General features: G+C 37.3%; 1 protein-coding gene across 1 annotated transcript; it reads left to right on the top strand.

Moving 5' to 3' along the window:
• Positions 1 to 1703: 1703 nt before the first annotated feature.
• LOC100667230 (olfactory receptor 7A10-like) lies at positions 1704 to 3022 on the top strand. The gene has a single exon (XM_003413310.3). The coding sequence runs from the start codon at positions 2084 to 2086 to the stop codon at positions 3020 to 3022; it is 939 nt and encodes a 312-aa protein (XP_003413358.1). The 5' UTR covers positions 1704 to 2083.
• The last annotated feature ends 17624 nt before the right edge of the window (positions 3023 to 20646 follow it).

The following is a 20646-nucleotide window of genomic DNA, read 5'->3' as shown; positions in this document are numbered from 1 at the left end:
AACTGCCCCATAGAGTTTCCAAGGACCGACTGGAGGATTTGAACTGCCGACCTCTTGGTTAGCAGCTGTAGCACTTAACCACTATGCCACTAGGGTTTCCCATTTAGAAGCACGTCCATTTAAATCAGGAATAAATATTGTATTTTTATGTTCAACTTTATTATAGTTCTTGAAACAATATGAGGCATTAAGGTAAGCATAACAAAAAGAAAAATAATTAAGGTTATATTCCAATGATAGTATTAGATAATGCTTATATAAAGCTTACAGCTAAAACTTACATAAGACTTCGATTTGTAGACACTGACCCAAGTGGTTTACATATGTAACTCATTTATTCTTCTGAAAAACAGTATAAGTGCTACAATGATCTTGATTTTACACGTACAAAAACAGAAAAGGAAAAATAAGCAGCGAGAGGTTAAGTAACTGTCCTGTGGTCCCATAGCTAGTAAGTGCCAGACTTTGGCTTCAAAGCTTGTAGTGTGACTGGAGACTTTCCACTCTTAAGCAGTATGTTCACCATCCCCTCCAGATGGTGGGTCTCTGTGTGTCTGTTTGGAAGTAGAAAGCTACCAGGGTCTGAGGCAGCTTTTCTCTCCATTATCCCCATAGAGTCCACTGTGTCTCTTGTCTAAACTCCTTTCTGCATGTGTAAAGTAAATTATTCTTTCCTCTCATTCTAAAAAATGGTTTTCTATGCTTCTCCATGCCCTTGGCAGTATATGAACCCCACAACAAGAATCCCAATGTCCCACTTAACTAATTGCAATCTCAAAGTTTCAATTCCAAATTCCATGGGTAAGGGGGACACAGGGATGGTGTAAGATGCTCATTGAGCTATCTTCTCTCATGTCTTCTCCTGACCAAATGGCTTTGACAGTATAAAATTGACTGCACAGGCCCGTCATAGTATTTGTGAGACAGAGCCCATGTCTTAGAAGGGGGGAGGGTATCCTCTGGACAGATATCCCAAAGGTGCCTTTTCATTTTAGACATCAGAATTAAGTGCAACTGATAAAAACCACAAGAAAGGAAATTTCAGCTCTTGGAAGAGTAATGTGTTATAGTTAAGCAGAATATAAAAGGAAAAACACTTAAAATGAAAGACTTCCTATCCCTGGAGGCACCCACTGTCAGATTAGTGTTTCTCAAACTGTATCTGTATATGAATCACCTAGTGTAGTGGGGTGAATTGTGTCCCCCCAAAATGTATGACCTGCTGAAGTCTCAGAATGTAACCTTGTTAAAAACTAGAGTCTTTTCAAATGTAGCTAATTAAGGATCTTGACATGAAATAATTTTGGATTTAGGGTTGGCTCTAAATCCGATCACTGATATCTTTATGAGAAGAGAAGAAGACGAAGAGAGAAGAATGCGACGTGAAGATGGAAGCAGAGATTGGAGTCGTGTTTCTACAAGCGAAGGAACACCAAGGATTTCTGGCAACCACCAGAAGCTAGGAAAGTGCCTCCAGAAAGAACAGTCCTACTGATGATGGCTTGATTTTCAGCTTCTGCCCTCCTGAAGTGTGAGAGAATAAATATCTGTTGTTTGAAGCTACCCAGTTTTTGGTAATTTGTTACCTATGAAAGATTACCTAGGTAATTTGGCATCCCTAGGAAACTAATACACCTGGAAGCTTGTTAAAATGTAGATTCTGATTCAGTAGGGGCAGCCTACTGAGGCTGCATTTCTAACAAGCTCCCAGGTGAGGGTGATGCTGCTAGTCATGGATCACACTCTGAGAAGGAAGGAACTAGATGATTCTATCTCCGAGAAATGTATGTAGAAAGAGTGCTGTCTTGGTATGGTAGTTATGATTAGAGATTAGTTTGCTAACTTGGAAGGGTGGACAGAGGCAGAAAGAATGGCTGTATTTTTAATCCTCCGAATATTCAGCTGAACCTGATCTATTGACAAAATACAGGCTTTTATTTATTTTATGTGTCAGATACAATATTTGTATTTGCATTTATCTTTGTAAAATTTATAATCTGTTGTAGTGCTGTTGGTTGATGACTATTTTTTTTTTGTAAAGTATTCCTCTTTTTTTCAGTTTCTTGGCAGTCATACCAGCTACATGGAACCAGGAAACCACACAGAGGTTTTAGAATTTATTCTCCTTGGACTTTCAGAAGTGGAAGAACTGCAATCTCTTCTTCTTGGGCTGTTCCTGTCCATGTACTTGGTCACATTTATTGGGAACCTTCTCATCATCTTGGCCACCATCACTAGCTCCCATCTCCATACTCCCATGTACTTTTTCCTTGCCAACTTTTCCTTTGTAGATATATGTTTCACCTCTACCATTATCCCAAAGATGCTGCTGAATATCCACACCCATAACAAAATCATCACCTATCAAGGCTGCCTCACGCAAATGTATTTTTTCATCCTTTTTGCAGAGTTAGATATTTTACTCCTTTCTATAATGGCCTATGACCGGTTTTGGGCCATCTGTCATCCACTGCACTACACAGTTATCATGAATCCCAGACTCTGTGTCTTGTTGCTGGTGTCATCCTGGATATTGAGTGCTCTGGACTCTTTGGTACATGGTTTGTTAGTGTTGCAACTGTCCTTCTGTACTAACTTGGAAATTCCCCACTTCTTCTGTGAAATCAATCAGGTTATCCAACTTGCCTGTTCTGACACCCTCCTCAGTATCATAGAGATGTATTTTGGAACTGTGGTGATAGGCATTATTTCCCTCACTGGTATCATATTTTCTTATTCTCAGATTGTCTCTTCCATACTGAGAATTACATCAGCAAGGGGAAAGTATAAGGCATTTTCTACTTGTGGGTCTCACCTTTCAGTTGTGTCTTTGTTTTATGGTACAGGCCTTGGGGTCTACCTCAGTTCTGCCACTACCCAAAATTCCAGGGCCAGTGCAATAGCTTCAATGATGTACACCATAGTCACACCCACGCTGAATCCCTTTATCTATAGCCTGAGGAACAAGGACATAAAAGGGGCATTGAAAAGTCTTGTTGGGATTGTCACTTTAAATGAGTGACAAAAATATTTTTCTTGGGGCTGGACAAGAATCCATGAGTATCCAGGAACCAGACTGGCATTCAGAAATTCTGATTTTTTTCTTTTGTGCACGTGTCTCTACTTTCCAGGCACAGATGACATTTTATGTTTTTACTTTCCTGAAAGTAATTTCGAACTTTGGAACAGAAGTAATTTGAGAGTATCCACTTGTTTCAAGTGGCAATGGGTATTTCTAGAAATATGCTATCTTCAAGTTCATTTCCTGTTTCATGGAAAAATTATGATTAGGTATAAAAATCTTGGAGATAATAAAGACTTGAAGCTTAAATTTTTATTCTGCACTTACTCTCTGTTAGAATGCCTAGGTTTTGTTTGTTAGACTTAGGCCAGCTTTTCATTTCTGTGTTCTTATTTAAGTCATTTTCATAATGTAGACTCTAATATGTGTAATTATTTTATAACTGGCCTGAGACATTTTACTTTCCTCACTGAGTGCTTTTTCTCTTACTCATTGGTGCCTAATATGACAATTAATAGCTTAAATTATTTTAAATTGAAAGGTAATAAAAAGAACATGAATTTTGTAGGAGGCAGTGGAAGTGTTTTGAGGAAAATTTATAGCTTTAACTATTAAGATCAGACAAGAAGTAAGATCCAAATGAATGATCTAAGCTTCGACCTTAAGAAGCTTGGAACAAATTATAACATGAACTCAAAGTAGGTAAAAGGAAGGAAATTAGTAAATAAAAGGAAAAAAATCGATTATAAAAGAAAAAAAAAAGCCTTAGTTATATCCCTTGAAAATACTAATAAATGAACAAATACCAAAAAGAAGGATCATGTAAAAAATGGGAAAATCACTAATTAGTAGTATTAGACCATTACAAATGCTCAGATATTAAAATTACTGTAAGAAATTACTGTAAAAATATTATGCCAAATTTTGATACCTTATATGAAATAGACACCTTTCTTTAGTAAAAAACCTAGTAAAATTAACTGAAGAAGCAATGGGAACTCTGAATAGCTCTGGAGTTATTTTTTAAGTTCCATGTGTAAAAAAAAACTATGCCATGAAGAAAACTCCAGGACCAGATGGTTTTACTAATGAAGTCTATCAAACATGTAAGGCAAAAGTATTGCTAATTTTATGCAAACTCTTTTAGAAACTAGAGAAGGAAAAAGCTTTTCTTTTCTCATGTTTTAAGACCAGCAAAACCTTGACACACACACATGCACACACACACACACTGAAAAGGATTGTGTGAAGAAAACAAACTTGTTGATCAATATCTCTAATGAATATAGATGCAATGAATCTCAACAAAATTTTGACAATTGAAAGCGGAAATATATAAAAGTTAAGGTGACTCAACATTCCAAAATCAAGGTAGCCCATCATATCAACAGTCCAAAGAAGAAAGTCATATGATTACCTCAAAACATGCAGAAAAAGTATTTAACAAAATTCAACATCCAAAATTCAATTCTCAGCCAACTAAGAATAGAAAGGAAATTTCTGAACCTTATAAGTAGCATCTACATCATATTTAATCACGGAAGACTGAATGTTTTCTCCTTTTTTTTTTTTTAAGAGCAGAAGCAAGAAAAGAAATAAACGGTTGCTCTCATGACTTCTTCTCAACATTGTATTGGAGGTACAATAAAATAAAGGTATAAGGAGTTGAAAGGAAGAAATAAAACTATTTGCAGAAACAATATCATTGTATACATAGAAAGTCTAAAGCACTGTATAAAAATAACTTTGAGACTTAAAATATAAATTTTGCAAGGTTGCAGGACACAAGGTTAATATACAAAAATATATTTGTATATACTGGTAACTAACTGGAAAATTTAACTTTAAAAATAGCATGTCCCACAACACCAAAATATATTGGAATAAATATTTAAAATGCACACAAACCCTTTACACTAAAAACTATATAATATTTCTGAGAGAAATTTATGAAGACTGAAATATAAAGAAATATATACCATGTCCATGAATCGGAAGATGTAATATTGTTAGGATGTCAGTTCTCCCCTCAAATAACCTATCCTACTCAATACAATGTAAAACCAAATTCTGAGAGGCATCTTCTCTGATAAGAGCACTACAAAAGTAGAAACCAATACATGAGGAGCAAGGAAAAAAAAAATCTAACAAGTGGAATCTAAATAACACTCTGCTTAAAAAAACTACTGGGTAATAGAAGAAATAAAAAATGAAATTTAAAAAATTTCTAGAATCAAATGAGAATGAAAACACAACATAACAAAACCTGCGGGACACAGCAATAGCTGTGCTCAGAGGTCAATTTATAGTAATAAGTGCACACATGAAAAAAAAGGACAAAAATCAAGATATTAATCCTACAACTTGAACAACTAGAAAGAGAGCAGCATAAGAAGCTGGCAGGCAGCAGAAGAAAGAAAATAATAATAATTAGAAATAAATGAAACAGAACAGAAAAACAGTAGAAGGAATCAACAAGAATAAAAGCTGGCTTTTTGAAAGGATTAATAAAATTGAAAACCACTGTCCAAATTGACAAAAGAAAAGAGGAGAAGATGCAAATAAGACAAATAAGAAATGAGATGGGTGACATTACAACAGAAAACACTGAAATAAAAAGGATCATAACAGAAAACTATGAAAAATTGTACCCCAACAAATTTGAAAACCTAGAGGAAAACTCAAATTTCTAGAAACACACCACCTACCTAAACTAACAGAAACCGAAGTAGAAAATTTGAAAAGACCTATAACAAAGAAGAAATTGAAGGGGTCAGAAAACAAAACAAAACACCTCCCAAGCAAAAAAAAAAAAAAAAAAAAAATCTTGGTTTAGAGGGCTTCACTGGAGAATTCTACTAAACATTCAAAGAAGAGCTGAAAGCAATTCTACTCAAATTATGCCATAATACAGAAAAGGAAGGAATAGTCTTGAATTCATTCTATGAAGCCAGGATAACCCAAATACCAAAGCTAGGCAAGGATGCCACTAAAAAAGAAAACTACAGTCCAATATGCGTCATTTATATAGATGTAAAAATCATCCTCAAAATCTGAGCCAATAGACCACAACAGCAGATCAATAAAATAATACATCATGACTAAGTGGAATTCATAGAAGACATGCAAGGTTGGTTCAACATTAGAAAAGTAATCAATGTTATCCACTATACAAATAAAACAAAGGAAAAGAATTACATGAATCACGTGATCATATCAATTGATGCAGAAAAGGCATTTGGTAAACTTCATCACCCATTCCTGATAAAAATTCTAACAAAATAGGAATAGAAGGGAAATTTCTCAACATAATAAAGGGAATTATACAAAACCAACAGCCAATATTAAGCTCAACAGAGAGAATCTGAAAACATTCCCCTGGGAACCGGAAGCAGACAGTGATGCCCTTTATCACTACTGTTATTAAACATTGTATTGGAAGTCCTAGCGAGCATAATAGGACAAGAAAAGGAAATAAAGGGCATCCACAGTGGTAAGAAGGAAATGAAACTGTCCCTATTTGCAGATGATACTGTCCTATGTATAGAAAATTCTCAGGATTTCACAAGAACGCTATTGGAACTAACAGAAGCAATCTGCAAAGGGGCAAGATACAAGATTAACATACAAAAATTAGTTGTATTCCTCTCCATCAGAAAGAGAACTGTGATGAAAAAATCAAGAAAACAATATCATTTACAATAGCCCCCAAAAGATAAAATATTTAGGAATAAATCTAACCAAGGATGTACAAGAATTATACAAAGAAAACTACAAAGCACTACTGCAAGAAACCCAAAGAGACCTACATAAATGGAAAATCATACCATGCTTTTGGACAGAAAGACATAACATTGTGAAAATGTCAGTACTACCCAAAGTGATGTTTTCCTGTGTTTTATTGACTATGCAAAGGCATTCGACTATGTGGACCATAATAAATTATGGATAACGTTTGGAATAAAGGACTGTGGTGACTACTATAGCTTAGACAATTTTGCAACAATAGAATCAACAGACAATAATCTACAAATATATACATAGATTATTGTTGTTAGACGCCATCAAGTCAGTTCCAACTCATAGCAACCTTATGTATAACAGAACGAATCACTGCCTGGTCCCGCACTATCCTCACAATCTTTGTTATGGTTGAGACCATTGTTGCAGCCACTGTGTCAATCCATCTCATTGAAGGGCTTTCTCTTTTTCACTGACCCTCTATTTTACCAAGCATGATGTCCTTCTCCAGGGACTGGTGCCTCCTGATAACATGTCGAAATTACATGAGACGAATTCTTGCCATCCTTTCTTCTTAGGAACATTCTGGCTGTACTTCTTCCAAGACAAATTTATTTGTTAGATAGGTAGATATGGCAAGAGGTTAGAGAGGGAGTAAAGGAACACACATGCTCACAAATATAGGTTCAGTGTTGGAAATCTCTAAATACATGACAATAGGTGCTTTTCATATGTTATTACAGATAATAGAGCACACAAGTGGCACAGTCAGGAAACATCTTAGATGTAACTAAACACCTCATGGGATGAATTTCCCATGATCAAAGGCAAATGACCATAGACTCTGGGGACAAGTACATCAAATGGAACAGCGTACTTCTTTTTTTGTTTTAGTTTTTATTGTGCTTCTGTTAGTACCAAAGTTTACAAATCAAGTCAGCCTCTCACACAAAAACTTATATACACCTTGCTGCATACTCCCAATTGCTCTCCCCCTAATGAGACAGCCTGCTCCCTCCCTCCACTCTTTCTTTTCATGTCTATTACTCCAGCTTCTAACCTCCTTTACTCTCTCATCTCCCCTCCAGACAGGAGATGCCACCATAGTCTCAAGTGTCCACCTGATCCAAGAAGCTCACTCCTCACCAGCATCCCTCTCCAACCCGTTGTCCAGTCCAATCATTGCTGATGAGTTGGCTTTGGGAATGGTTCCTGTTCTGGGCCAACAGAAGGTCTGGGGTCATGACCACCGGGGTCTTTCTAGTCTCAGTCAGACTATTAAGTCTGGCCTTTTTACCTGTGTTTGGGGTCTGCATCCCACTGCTCTCCTGCTCCCTCTAGAGTTCTCTGTTGTGTTCCCTATCAGGGCAGTAATTGGTTGTAGTCAGGCACTATCAAGTTCTTCTGGTCTGAGGCGGATGTAGTGTCTGGTTTATGTGGCCATTTGTAGGGTTGTTATGAGTCAGAATCAACTGGATGGCATTGGGTTTGTTTTTTTTTTTTTTTTTTGGTTTCTGTCTTTTGGGATCATAATTACCTTGTGTTTTTGGTGTTCTTCATTCTCCTTTGATCCAGGTGGGTTGAGACCAATTGATGCATCTTAGATGGCTGTTTGATAGCATTTAAAACCCAAGACACCACTCTCCAAAGTGGGATGCAGAATGTTTTCTTAATAAATTTTATTATACCAATTGACTTAGATGTCCCCTGAAACTATGGCCCCCAAATCTCCGCCCCTGCTCAACTGGCCTTCAAAGCATTCAATTTATTCAGGAAACTTGTTTGCTTTTGATTTAGTCCCATTGTGCTGACCTCTCCTGTATTGTGTGTTGTCTTTCCCTTCACCTAAAACAGTTCTTATCTACTGTTTAATTAGTGAAAACCTCTCTCTGAACCTCCCTCCCTCCACCCTCTTGTAACCATCAAAGAATATTTTCTTCCGTGTTTAAACTATTTCTCAAGTTCTTATAATAGTGGTCTCATACAGTATTTGTCCTTTTGCAGCTGACTAATTTCACTCAGCATAATGCCTTCCAGATTCCTCCATGTTATGAAATGTTTCACAGATTCATTATTGTTCTTTATTGATGTGTAATATTCCATTGTGTGAATATAACATAATTTATCCATTTTTCCATTGTTGGGCACCTTGGTTGCTCCCATCTTTTCGCTATTGTAAACAGTGCTGCAATGAACATGGGTGTGCATATATCTGTTCGTGTAAAGGCTCTTACTTCTCTAGGGTGTATTCCAAGGACTGGGATTGCTGGATCGTATGGTAGTTCTAATTCTAGTTTTTTAAGGAAGTGCCAAATCGAATTCCAAAGTGGTTGTACCATTTTACATTCCCACCAGCAGTGTAGAAATATTCCAGTCTCTCTACAACCTCTCCAACATTTATTATTTTGTGTCTTTTGGATTAATGCCAACCTTGTTGGAGTGAGATGGAATCTCATTGTGTTTTTGATTTGCATTTCTCTAGTGGCTAATGATTACGAGCATTTCCTCATGTATCTGTTAGCTACCTGAATGTCTTCTTTAGTGAAGTGTCTATTCATATCCTTTGCCCATTTTTTAATTCAGTTATTTGTCTTTTTGTAGTTGAGTTTTTGCAGTATCATGTGCATTTTAGAGATGAGGCGCTGATAGGAAATGTCACAGCTAAATACTTTTTTCCAATCTGCTGGTAATCTTTTTACTCTTTTGGTGAAGTTTTTGGATGAGCATAGGTCTTTGATTGTTAGGAGCTCCCAGTTATCTGGTTTCTCTTCTCCATTGCTAGTAATATTTTCTATACTGTTTATGCCATTATTAAGGCTCCTAGCGTTGTCCCAATTTTTTCTTCCATGATATTTATTGTTTTAGATTTTATGTTTAGGGTTTTGATACATTTTGAGTTAGTTTCTGGGCACGGAGTGAGGTATGGGTCTTGTTTAATTTTTTTGCAGATGGATATCCAGTTATGCCGGCACCATTTGTTAAAATGACTGTCTTTTCCCCATTTAACTGGCTTTGGGCCTTTGTCAAATATCAGCTGCTCATATGTGGAGGGATTCATGTCTGGATTCTCAATTCTGTTCCACTGGTCTATGTGTCTGTTGCCGTACCAATACCAGGCTCTTTGACTACTGTGGCAGTATGCTAGTTTCTAAAATCAGGTAGAGTGAGGCCTCCCACTTTGTTCTTCTTTTTCAGTAATGCTTTACTTATCTGGAGCCTATTTCCCTTCCATATGAAGTTAGTGATTTGTTTCTCCATCTCATTAAAAAAAAGTCATTGGAATTTGGATCAGGATTGCATTGTATCTATAGATGGCTTTTGGTAGAATAGACATTTTTATAATGTAAAGTCTTCTTATCCATGAGCAAGGTATGTTTTTCCACTTACGTAGGTCTCTTTTGTTTTCTTGCAGTAGTGTCTTGTAGTTTTCTATGTATATGTCTTTTACATCTCTGGTAAGATTTATTCCTAAGTATTTTATCTTCTTTGGAGTACTGTAAATGGTATCGATTTGATGATTTCCTCTTCAATGTTCTTTTTGTTGATGTAGAGGAATCCAACTGATTTTTGTGTTTATCTTGTATCCTGATACTCTGCTGAACCCTTCTATTAGTTTCAGTAGATTTCTTGAGGGCTCTTTAGGGTTTTCTGTGTATAAGATCATGTCATCTGCAAATAGAGATACTTTTACTTCTTCCTTACCAAGCTGGATGCTGTTTATTTCTTTATCTAGCCTAATTGGTCTGGCTAGGACCTCCAGCAAAATGCTGAATAAGAGTGGTGACAAAGGACATCTTTGTCTGATTCCCAATCTCAAGTGGAATGCTTTCAGCCTCTCTCCTTTTTGTATGATTTTGGCTGTTGGCTTTGTATAAATGTCCTTTATTATGTTGAGGAATTTTCCTTCTATTCCTGTTTTGCTGAGAGTTTATATCATGAAGGAGTGTTGAACTTTGTCAAATGCCTTTTCTGTATTGATTGATAAAATCATGTGGTTCTTGTCTTTTGTTTTATTTATATGATGGAATACATTAATTGTTTTTCCAATGTTGAAACATCCCTGCATACCTGGTATGAATCCAACTTGGTCATGGTGAATTATTTTTTGGATATGTTGTTGAATTCTATTGGCTAGAATTTTGGTGAGGATTTTTGCATCTAAGTTCATGAGGGATATAGGTGTGTAATTTTCTTTTTTTATGGTGTCTTTTTTTTTTTTCCCTGGTTTTGGTATCAGGGATATGCTGGCTTCATGGAATGAGTTTGGGAGTATTCTGCTCTTTTCTATACTCTGAAATACCTTTAGTAGTAGTGGTGTTAACTCTTTTCTGAAAGTTTGGTAGAACTCTGCAGTGAAGCCACCCAGGCCAGGCCTTCTTTTCCTCGGGAGTTTTTTGATTACTTTTTCATTCTCTTCTTTTTTTTATGGGTCTATTTAGTTCTACCTCTGTTTGTGTTAGTTTAGGTAGGTAGTGTGTTCCTAGGAATTCATCCATTTCTTCTAGGTTTTCGAATTTGTTAGAGTTCAATTTTTCATAGTAATCTGATATGACTCCTTAATTTCATTTTAGTCTGTTGTAATATTGCCCATCTCATCTCTTATATAGGTTATCTGCTTCCTCTCCTGTTTTTCTTTTGTCAGTTTGGCCAATGGTTTATCAATTTTGTTAATTTTTTCAAGGAACCAGCTTTTGTTCTTGTTAACTGCTTCAAACCCCACGTGTCTGCCAATTCGTTGTACTGTGGAGGCTTGCATGTTGCTGTTATGCTGGAAGCTATGCCACTGCTATTCAGCTACCAGCAGAGTCACCCATGGAGGACAGGTTTCAGCTGAGCTTTCAGACTAAGACAGACTAGGAAGAAGGACTCGGCAGTCCACTTCAGAAAAGTATTAGCCAGTGAAACCCTTATGAATCGCAGTGGAACATTGTCTGAGGTAGTGCTGGAAGATGAGCCCCCCGGGTTGGAAGGCACTCAAACGATGACTGAGGAAGAGCTGTCTCCTGAAAGTAGAGTCGACCTTATTGACGTGGATGGAGTAAAGATTTTTGGACCTTCATTTGCTGACGTGGCATGACTCAAAATGAGAAGAAACAGCCGCAAACATCCATTGATAATCGGAGCCTGGAATGTACGAAGTATGAATCTAGGAAAATTAGAAATCGTCAAAAATGAAATGGAATGCATAAACAGTGATATCCTAGGCATTAATGAGCTGAAATGGACTGGTATTGGCCATTTCGAATCGGACAATCATGGAATCTATGTTGCTGGGAAGGACAACTTGAAGAAGAATGGTGTTGCATTCATCGTCAAAAAGAACGTTTCAAGATCTATCCTGAAGTACAATGCTGTCAGTAATAGGATAATATCCATATGCACATAAGGAAGACCAGTTAATACGACTATTATGCAAATATACTCACCAACCACTAGGGCTGAAGATGAGGAGATAGAAGGTTTTTACCAGCTGCTGCAGTCTGAAATTGAGCCAACGTGCAATCATGATGCATTGATAATTACTGTTGATTTTAATGGAAAAGTTGGAAACGAAGAAGGATCAGTAGTTGGAAACTATTGCCTTGGTGATAGAAACAATGCTGGGGATTGAACAATAGAATTTTGCACGACCAACGACTTCTTCATTGCAAATACCTTCTTTCACCAACATAAATGACAACTATACACGTGAACCTTGCCAGATGGAACACACAGAAATCAAGTTGACTCCATCTGTGGAAAGAGACGATGGAAATGCTCAATATCATCAGTCAGAATAAGGCCAGAGGCCGAGTGTGGGACAGACCATCAATTACTCATATGCAAGTTCAAGGTGAAACTGAAGAATATCAGAGCAAGTCCACGAGAGCCAAAATATGACCTTGAGTATATCCCACCTGAATTTAGAGACCATCTGAAGAATAGATTTGATGCATTAAACACTGGTGACCAAAGACTGGATGAGTTGTGGAATGACGTCAAGGACATCATCGATGAAGAAAGCAAGAGGTCATTGAAAAGACAGAAAAGAAAGAGAAGACCAGGATGGATGTTAGAGGAGACTCTGAAACTTGCTCTCAAATGTTGAGCAGCTAAAGCAAAAGGAAGAATTGTTGAAGCAAAAGAACTGAAGATTTCAAAGGGTGTCTCAAGAAGAGAAAGTAAAGTATTCTAATGACATGTGCAAAGAGCTGGAGATGGAAAACCAAAAGGGAAGAACACGCTCAGTGATTCTCAAGCTGGAGGAACTGAAGAAAAAATTCAAACATCGAGATGGAATAGTGAAGGGTTCCGTGGGGAAACTATTAAATGACACAGGAAGCATCAAAAGAAGATGGAAGGAATACACAGAGTCATTATACCAAAAAGAATTAGTCTATGTTCAACCATTTCAAGAAGCGGCGTATGATTAGGAACCAATGGTACTGAAGGAAGAAGTCCAAGCTGCTCTGAAGGCATTGGCGAAAAACAAGACTCCAGGAATTGATGGAATATCAATTGAGATGTTTAAACAAACGGATGCAGCGCTGGAGTTGCTCACTCCTGTATTCCAAGAAATATGGAAGACAGCTTCCTGTTCAACTGACTTGAAGAGGTCCATATTTATGCCTATTCCCAAGAAAGGTGATCCAACTGAATGTGGAAATTATAGAACAACATCATTAATATCACACGCAAGAAAATTTTCCTGAAGATCATTCAAAAATGGTGTAGCAGTATATCGACAGGGAACTGCCAGAAATTCAGACCGGTTTCAGAAGAGGACGTGGAGCCAGGGATATCATTGCTGATGTCCGATGGATCCTGGCTGAAAGCAGAGAATACCAGAAGGATGTTTACCTGTGTTTTATTGACTATGCAAAGGCAGTCGACTATGTGGATCATAACAAATTATGGATAACATCTCGAAGAACGGGAATTCCAGAACACTTGATTGTGTTCCTGAGGAACCTTTACATAGATCAAGAGGCAGTTGTTTGGACAGAATAAGGGGATACTGCATGGTTTAAAGTCAGGAAAGGTGTGTGTCAGAGTTGTATTCTTTCACCATACCTATTCAATCTGTATGCTGAGCAAATAATACTAGAAGCTGGACTATATGAAGAGGAACGAGGCGTCAGGTTTGGAGGAAGACTCATTAACAACCTTTGTTACGCAGATGACACAACCTTGCTTGCTGAAGGTGAAGAGGACTTGAAGCACTTACTAATGAAGATCAAAGACCACAGCCTTCAGTATGGATTGTACCTCAACATAAAGAAAACAAAGATCCTCGCTACTGGGCCAGTAAGCAACATCATGGTACATGGAGAAAACACTGAAGTTGTCAAGGATTTGATTTTACTGGATCCACAATCAACAGCCATGGAAGCAGCAGTCAAGAAATGAAAAGACACATTGCAATGGGTAAATCTGCTGCAAAGGACCTCTTTAAAGTGTTGAAGAGCAGAGATCTCACCTTGAAGACTAAGGTGCGCCTGACTCAAGCCATAGTATTTTTTTAAATAATTTTTTTGTGCTTTAAGTGAAAGTTTACAAATCAAGTCAGTCTCTCACACAAAAACCCATATACACCTTGCTACACACTTCCAATTACTCTCCCCCTAATGAGACAGCCCGCTCTCTCCCTCCACTCTCTCTTTTCATGTCCATTTCACCAGCTTCTAACCCCCTCCACCCTCTCATCTCCCCTCCAGGCAGGAGATGCCAACATAGTCTCAAGTGGCCACCTGATCCAAGAAGCTCACTCCTCACCCCATCCCTCTCCATCCCACTGTCCATTCCAATCCATGTCTGAAGAGTTGGCTTCCAGAGTGGTTCCTGTCCTGGGCCAACAGACATTCTGGGGGCCATGACCACTGACTGGGGTCCTCCTAGTCTCAGTCAGACCATTAAGTCTGGTCTTATGAGAATTTGGGGTCTGCATCCCACTGCTCTCCTGCTCCCTCTCGGGTTTCTGTTTTGTTCCCTGACAGGGCAGTCCTCGGTTGTAGCTGGGCACCATCTAGTTCTTCTGGTCTCAGGATGATGTAGTCTCTGGTTCATTTGGCCCTTTCTGTCTCTTGGGCTCGTAATCACCTGTGTCCTTGGTGTTCGTTATTCTCCTTTGATCCAGGTGGGTTGAGACCAATTGATGCATCTTAGATGGCTGCTTGCTAGCGTTTAAGACCCCAGATGCCACTCTTCAAATTGGGATGCAGAATGTTTTCTTAGGAGATTTTTTTATGCCAATTGACTTAGATGTCCCCTGAAGCCATGGTCCGCAAACCCCCACCCCTGCTATGCTGGCCTTCGAAGCATTCAGTTTATTCAGGAAACTTCTTTGTTTTGGTTGGATCCAGCCTGCTGACCTCCCCTATATCGTGTGTTGTCTTTCCCCTCACCTAAAGTAGTTCTTATCTACTACGTAATTAGTGAAAACACCTCTCCCTCCCTCACTCACCCTCTCTTGTGACCACAAAAGAATGTTTTCTTCTCAGCTTAAACTATTTCTCAAGTTCTTAAAATAGTGGTCTTATACAATATTTGTCCTTTTGCAAATGAGTAATTTCCCTCAATCTAATGCCTTCCAGGTTCCTCCATGTTATGAAATGTTTCACAGATTCCTCACTGTTCTTTATCGATGTGTAGTATTCCATTGTGTGAATATACCATAATTTATTTATCCTTTCATCTGTTGATAGGCACCTTGGTTCCTTCCATTGTTTTGCTATTGTAAACAGTGCTGCAATAAACATGGGTGTGTATCTATCTGTTCGTGTAAAGGCTCTTATTTCTCTAGGACATATTCCAAGGAATGGGGTTGCTGAATCGTATGGTAGTTCTTTCTAGCTTTTTAAGGAAGCACCAAATCGATTTCCAAAGTGGTTGTACCATTTGACTTTCCCACCAGCAGTGTATAAGTGTTCCAATTTCTCTATAGCCTCTCCAACATTTATTATTTTGTGTTTTTTGTAATAATGCCAGCGTTGTTGGGGCGAGATGAAATCTCATTGTAGTTTTGATCTGCATTTCTCTAATGGCTATGATCATGAACGTTTCCTCATGTATTTGTTAGCTACCTGAATGTCTTCTTTTGCCGATTTTTTTAATTGGGTTATTTGTCTTTTTGCAGTTGAGTTTTTGCAGTATCATGTAGATTTTAGAGATCAGGCGCTGATCAGAAATGTCATAGCTAAAAACTTTTTCCCAGTCTATAGGTAGTCTTTTTACACTTTTGGTGAAGTCTTTGGATGAGCACAGGTGTTTGATTTTTAGGAGCTCCCAGTTATCTAGTTTTTCTTCTACATTCTTTTTAATGTTTTGTATACTTTTTATGCCATGTATTAGGGCTCCTAATGTTGTCCCTATTTTTTCTTCCACGATCTTTATCGTTTTAGATTTTATATTTAGGTCTTTGATCCATTTTGAGTGAGTTTTTGTGCATGGAGTGAGGTATGGGCCTTGTTTCATTTTTTTGCAGATGTATATCCAGTTATGCCAGCACCATTTGTTAAAAAGACTGTCTTTTCCTCATTTAAGTGTTTTGGTGCTTTTGTCAAATATCAAGTACTCATATGTGGATGGATTTATGTCTGCATTCTCAGTTCTGTTCCATTGGTCCATGTATCTGTTGTTGTACCAGTACCAGGCTGTTTTGACTACTGTGGAGGTATAATAGATTCTAAACTCAGGTACGGTAAGGCCTCCCACTTTGTTCATCTTTTTCAGTGATGCCTTTTTTATCCGGGGCCTCTTTCCCTTCCATATGAAGTTGGTGATTTGTTTCTCCATCTCATTAAAGAATGTCGTTTGGATTTGGATCAGAAGTGCATTAAACGTCTAGATTGCTTTTGGTAGGGTAGACATTTTTATAATGTTAAGTCTTCCTATCCACGAGCAAGGCATGTTCTTCCACTTATGTAAGTCTCTTTTGGTTTCTTGCAGAAGTGTACTGTAGTTTTCTTTGTATAAGTCTTTTACATCTCCGATAAGATTTATTTCTAAGTATTTTATCTTCTTGGGGGCTAGTGTAAATGGCATTGATTTGGTGATTTCCTCTTTGATGTTCTTTTTGTTGGTGTAGAGGAATCCAACTGATTTTGTATGTTTATGTTGTATCCTGATACTCTGCTGAACTCTTCTATTAGTTTCAGTAGTTTTCTGGAGGATTCCTTAGGGTTTTCTGTGTATAAGATCATGTCATCTGCAAATAGAGATACTTTGACTTCGTCCTTACCAATCTGGATATCCGTTTTTCCTTTATCTAGCCTAATTGCTCTGGCTAGGACTTCCAGAATAAGAGTGGTGATAAAGGGCACCCTTGTCGTGTTCCCGATCTCAGTGGGAATGTTTTCAGGCTCTCTCCATTTAGAGTGATATTGGCTGTTGGCTTGCCATAAATGCCCTTCATTATGTTGAGGAATTCTCCTGCTATTCCTATTTTGCATGAATGAGTGTTGAACTTTGTTAAATGCCTTTTCTGCATAAATAGATAAAATCATGTGATTCTTGTCTTTTGTTTTATTTCTGTGGTGGATTCCATTCATTGTTTTTCTAATTTTGAACCATCCCTGCATACCTGGTATGAATCCCACTTGGTCATGGTGAACTATTTTTTTGATATATTGTTAAATTCTGTTGGCTAGAATTTTGGTCAGGTTTTTTCATCTGCATTCATGAGGGATATAGGTCTATAATTTTCTTTTCTTGTGGTGTCTTTACGTGGTTTCAGTATCAGGGATATGATGGCTTCATGGAATGAGTTCAGGAGTATTCCGTCCTTTCCTATGCTCTGAAATACCTTTAGTAGTAGTGGAGTTAACTCTTCTCTGAAAGTTTGGTAGAACTCTGCAGCGAAGCCATCCAAACCAGGGCTTTTTTTGTTGTTGTTGTTGGGAGTTTTTTGATTACCTTTTCAATCTCTCTTCTTTTGTTGTGGGTCTATTTAGTTGTTCTACCTCTGTTTGTGTTAGTTTAGGTAGGTAGTGTGTTCATTTCTTCTAGGTTTTTTCAAATTTGTTTGAGTACAGCTTTTCATAATAATCTGATATGATTCTTTTAATTTCAGTTGGGTCTGTTGTAATATCACCCATCTCATTTCTTATTCAGGTCATTTGCTCCCTCTCCTGTTTTTCTTTTGCCATTTCGGCAAGTGGTTTATCAATTTTGTTGATTTTTTCAAAAAACCAGCTTTTGGTCTTGTTAATTCTTTCAATTGTTTTTCTGTTTTCTATTTCATTTAGTTCAGCTCTAATTTTTATTATTTGTTTTCTTCTGGTGACTGTAGGTTTCTTTTGTTGCTCTCTTTCTATGTGTTCCTGTTGTATGGATAATTCTTTGATTTTGGCCCTTTCTTCTTTTTGGATGTGTGCATTTATTGATAGAAATTGACCTCTGAGCACCGCTTTTGCTGTGTCCCAAAGGTTCTCATAGGGAGTGTTTTTATCCTCATTGGATTCTCTGAATTTCTTTATTCCATCCTTAATGTCTTCTATAATCCAGTCTTTTTTGAGCAGGGCATTGTTCAGTTTCCAAGTGTTTGATGTCTTTTCCCTGCTTTTCCTGTTATTAATTTCCACTTTTATGGCCTTGTGTTCAGAGATGATGCTTTGTAATATTTCAATGTTTTGGATTCTGCTAAGGCTTGCTTTATGACCTAATATGTGGTCTGTTCTGGAGAATGTTCCATGTGCTCTAGAAAAGAAAGTATAGGTGGTTGCTGTTGGGTTGAGTGTTCCGTATATGTCTATGAGGTCAAGTTGGTTGATTGTGGCATGTAGATCTTCCGTGTCTTTATTGAGCTTCTTTCTGGATATCCTGTCCCTCACTGAAAGTGGTGTGTTGAGATAGCCTACTATTATTGTGGAGCTGTCTATCTCAGTTTTCAATGCTGATAGAGTTTGTTTTACGTATCTTGCAGCCCTGTCATTGGATGCATAAATATTTAATATGGTTATGTCTTCTTGGTGTATTGTCCCTTTAATCATCATATAGTGTCCTTCCTTATCCTTTCTGATGGATTTAACTTTGAAGTCTGTTTTGTCAGAAATTAATATTGCCATTCCTGCTCTTTTTTGACTGTTGTTTGCTTGATATATTTTTTTCCATTCTTTGAGTTTTAGTTTGTGTCTCTAAGTGTAAGGTTTGTCTCTTGTAAGCGGCATGTAGACAGATCTTGTTTTTTAATCCAGTCTGCCACTCTCTGTCTCTTTATTGGTGCATTTAGTCCATTTACATTCAGGGTAATTATGGATAGGTATGAGTTTAGTGCTATCATTTTGCTGTCTTTTTTGGTGTGTTGACAGTTTCTTTTTCCCACTTGATTTTATGTGCTGAGTAGATTTTCTTTATATATTGTCCTTTCCTCATATTTGTTGTTGTTGCTTTTGTTTCTGCTGGGTCTGTATTTTTCCCTTGTATTTTTTTTTTTTTAATTTTATTTTGATGAGTAGGATAGTTTGTCTCCCTTGTGGTTACCTTATTATTTACCCCTATTTTTCTAAATTTAAAACTAACTTTTGTTTCTTTGTGTCGCCGTACCTTCCTCTCCATATGGAAGGTGTATGATGACATTTCTTAGTCCCTGTTTATTATTTTAATGTTGTCTTCTTTTATATAATAACATCATTGGTACCCTGTGTTGGGCTTTTTTTTTTTTAATAATCTTGCTTTGTTTTTTGGATTTCCCTGTCTGGGTTGACTTGTGGTTGCTCTGCCCAGTGTTGTAGTCTTGGTTTGATATTTGACATTGTTCATTTTCTAACCAAAGAACTCCCTTTAGTATTTCTTGTAGTTTTGGTTTGGTTTTTATGAATTCCATCAACTTGTGTTTATCTGGAAATGTCTTAATTTCATCTTCATATTTAAGAGACAGTTTTCCCGGATATATATTTCTTGGCAGGCAATTTTTTTCCTTCAATTTTTTAAATATGTCATCCCATTGCCTTCTTGCCTGCATGGTTTCTGCTGAGTAGTCTGAGCTTATTCTTTTTCGGCTCTTCTTCATAGGTGACTTTTCTTTTATCCCTCAATGATCTTATAATTGTCTCTTTATCTTTGTTTTTGGCAAGCTTGATTATAATATGTCTGGGTGGCTTTCTTTTAAGATCTACCTTATATGGAGTTCGATGAGCATCTTGGATAGATATCTTCTCATCTCTCACAATATCAGGGAAGTTTTCTGCCGACAAATCCTCAACAATTTTCTCTGTATTTTCTGTTATCCCTCCCTGTTCTGGTACTCCAATCACTCGGAGGTTATTTCTCTTGATACAGTCTTACATGATTCTTAAATTTTCTTCATTTTTTAAGATTCTTTTATCTGATTTTTCTTCAAATATATTAGTGCCAAGTGATTTACCTTCGAGTTCAGAAATTCTAGCTTCTACTTGCTCAATTCTGCTCCTCTGACTTTCTATTGAGTTATCTAATTCTGAAATTTTATTGTTAATCTTCTGAATTTCTGATTGCTGTCTGTCTATGGATTTTTCCAGTTTGTTAAACTTTTCATTATGTTCCTGAATAATCTTTCTGATTTCTTCAGTTGCTTTATCTGTGTGTTCCTTGGTTTGTTCTGTATATTGCCTCATTTTCTTCCTGATGTCTTGAAGGGTTCTGTATACTAAATTTCTCTATTCTGCATCTGGTAATTCTAGGAATGCACTTTCATCTAGAAGATCCCTGGATTCTTTGAGAGCCTGTTGAGGTGATCATGGTCTGTTTCTTTATGTGACTTGATGTTGACTGTGTCTCCAAGCCATGTATAAGTTATTGTATTAGTTTATGCTTGCTTACTGTGTCATAGCTTCTTGCTTTGTTTTGTTTTGGTATGTCCCTATGGGTTACTTGAGTGAGCTAGCTTGATTATTTTCACCTTTGGAGCTCTGGTGTCCTGTCCCCAG

Source organism: Loxodonta africana, chromosome 3 (genome assembly GCF_030014295.1).
Source record: "Loxodonta africana isolate mLoxAfr1 chromosome 3, mLoxAfr1.hap2, whole genome shotgun sequence".
Lineage (NCBI taxonomy): Eukaryota > Metazoa > Chordata > Mammalia > Proboscidea > Elephantidae > Loxodonta > Loxodonta africana.
The sequence above is the reverse complement of the archived record's forward strand: the minus strand, read 5'-3'. Positions and strand labels throughout refer to the sequence as shown.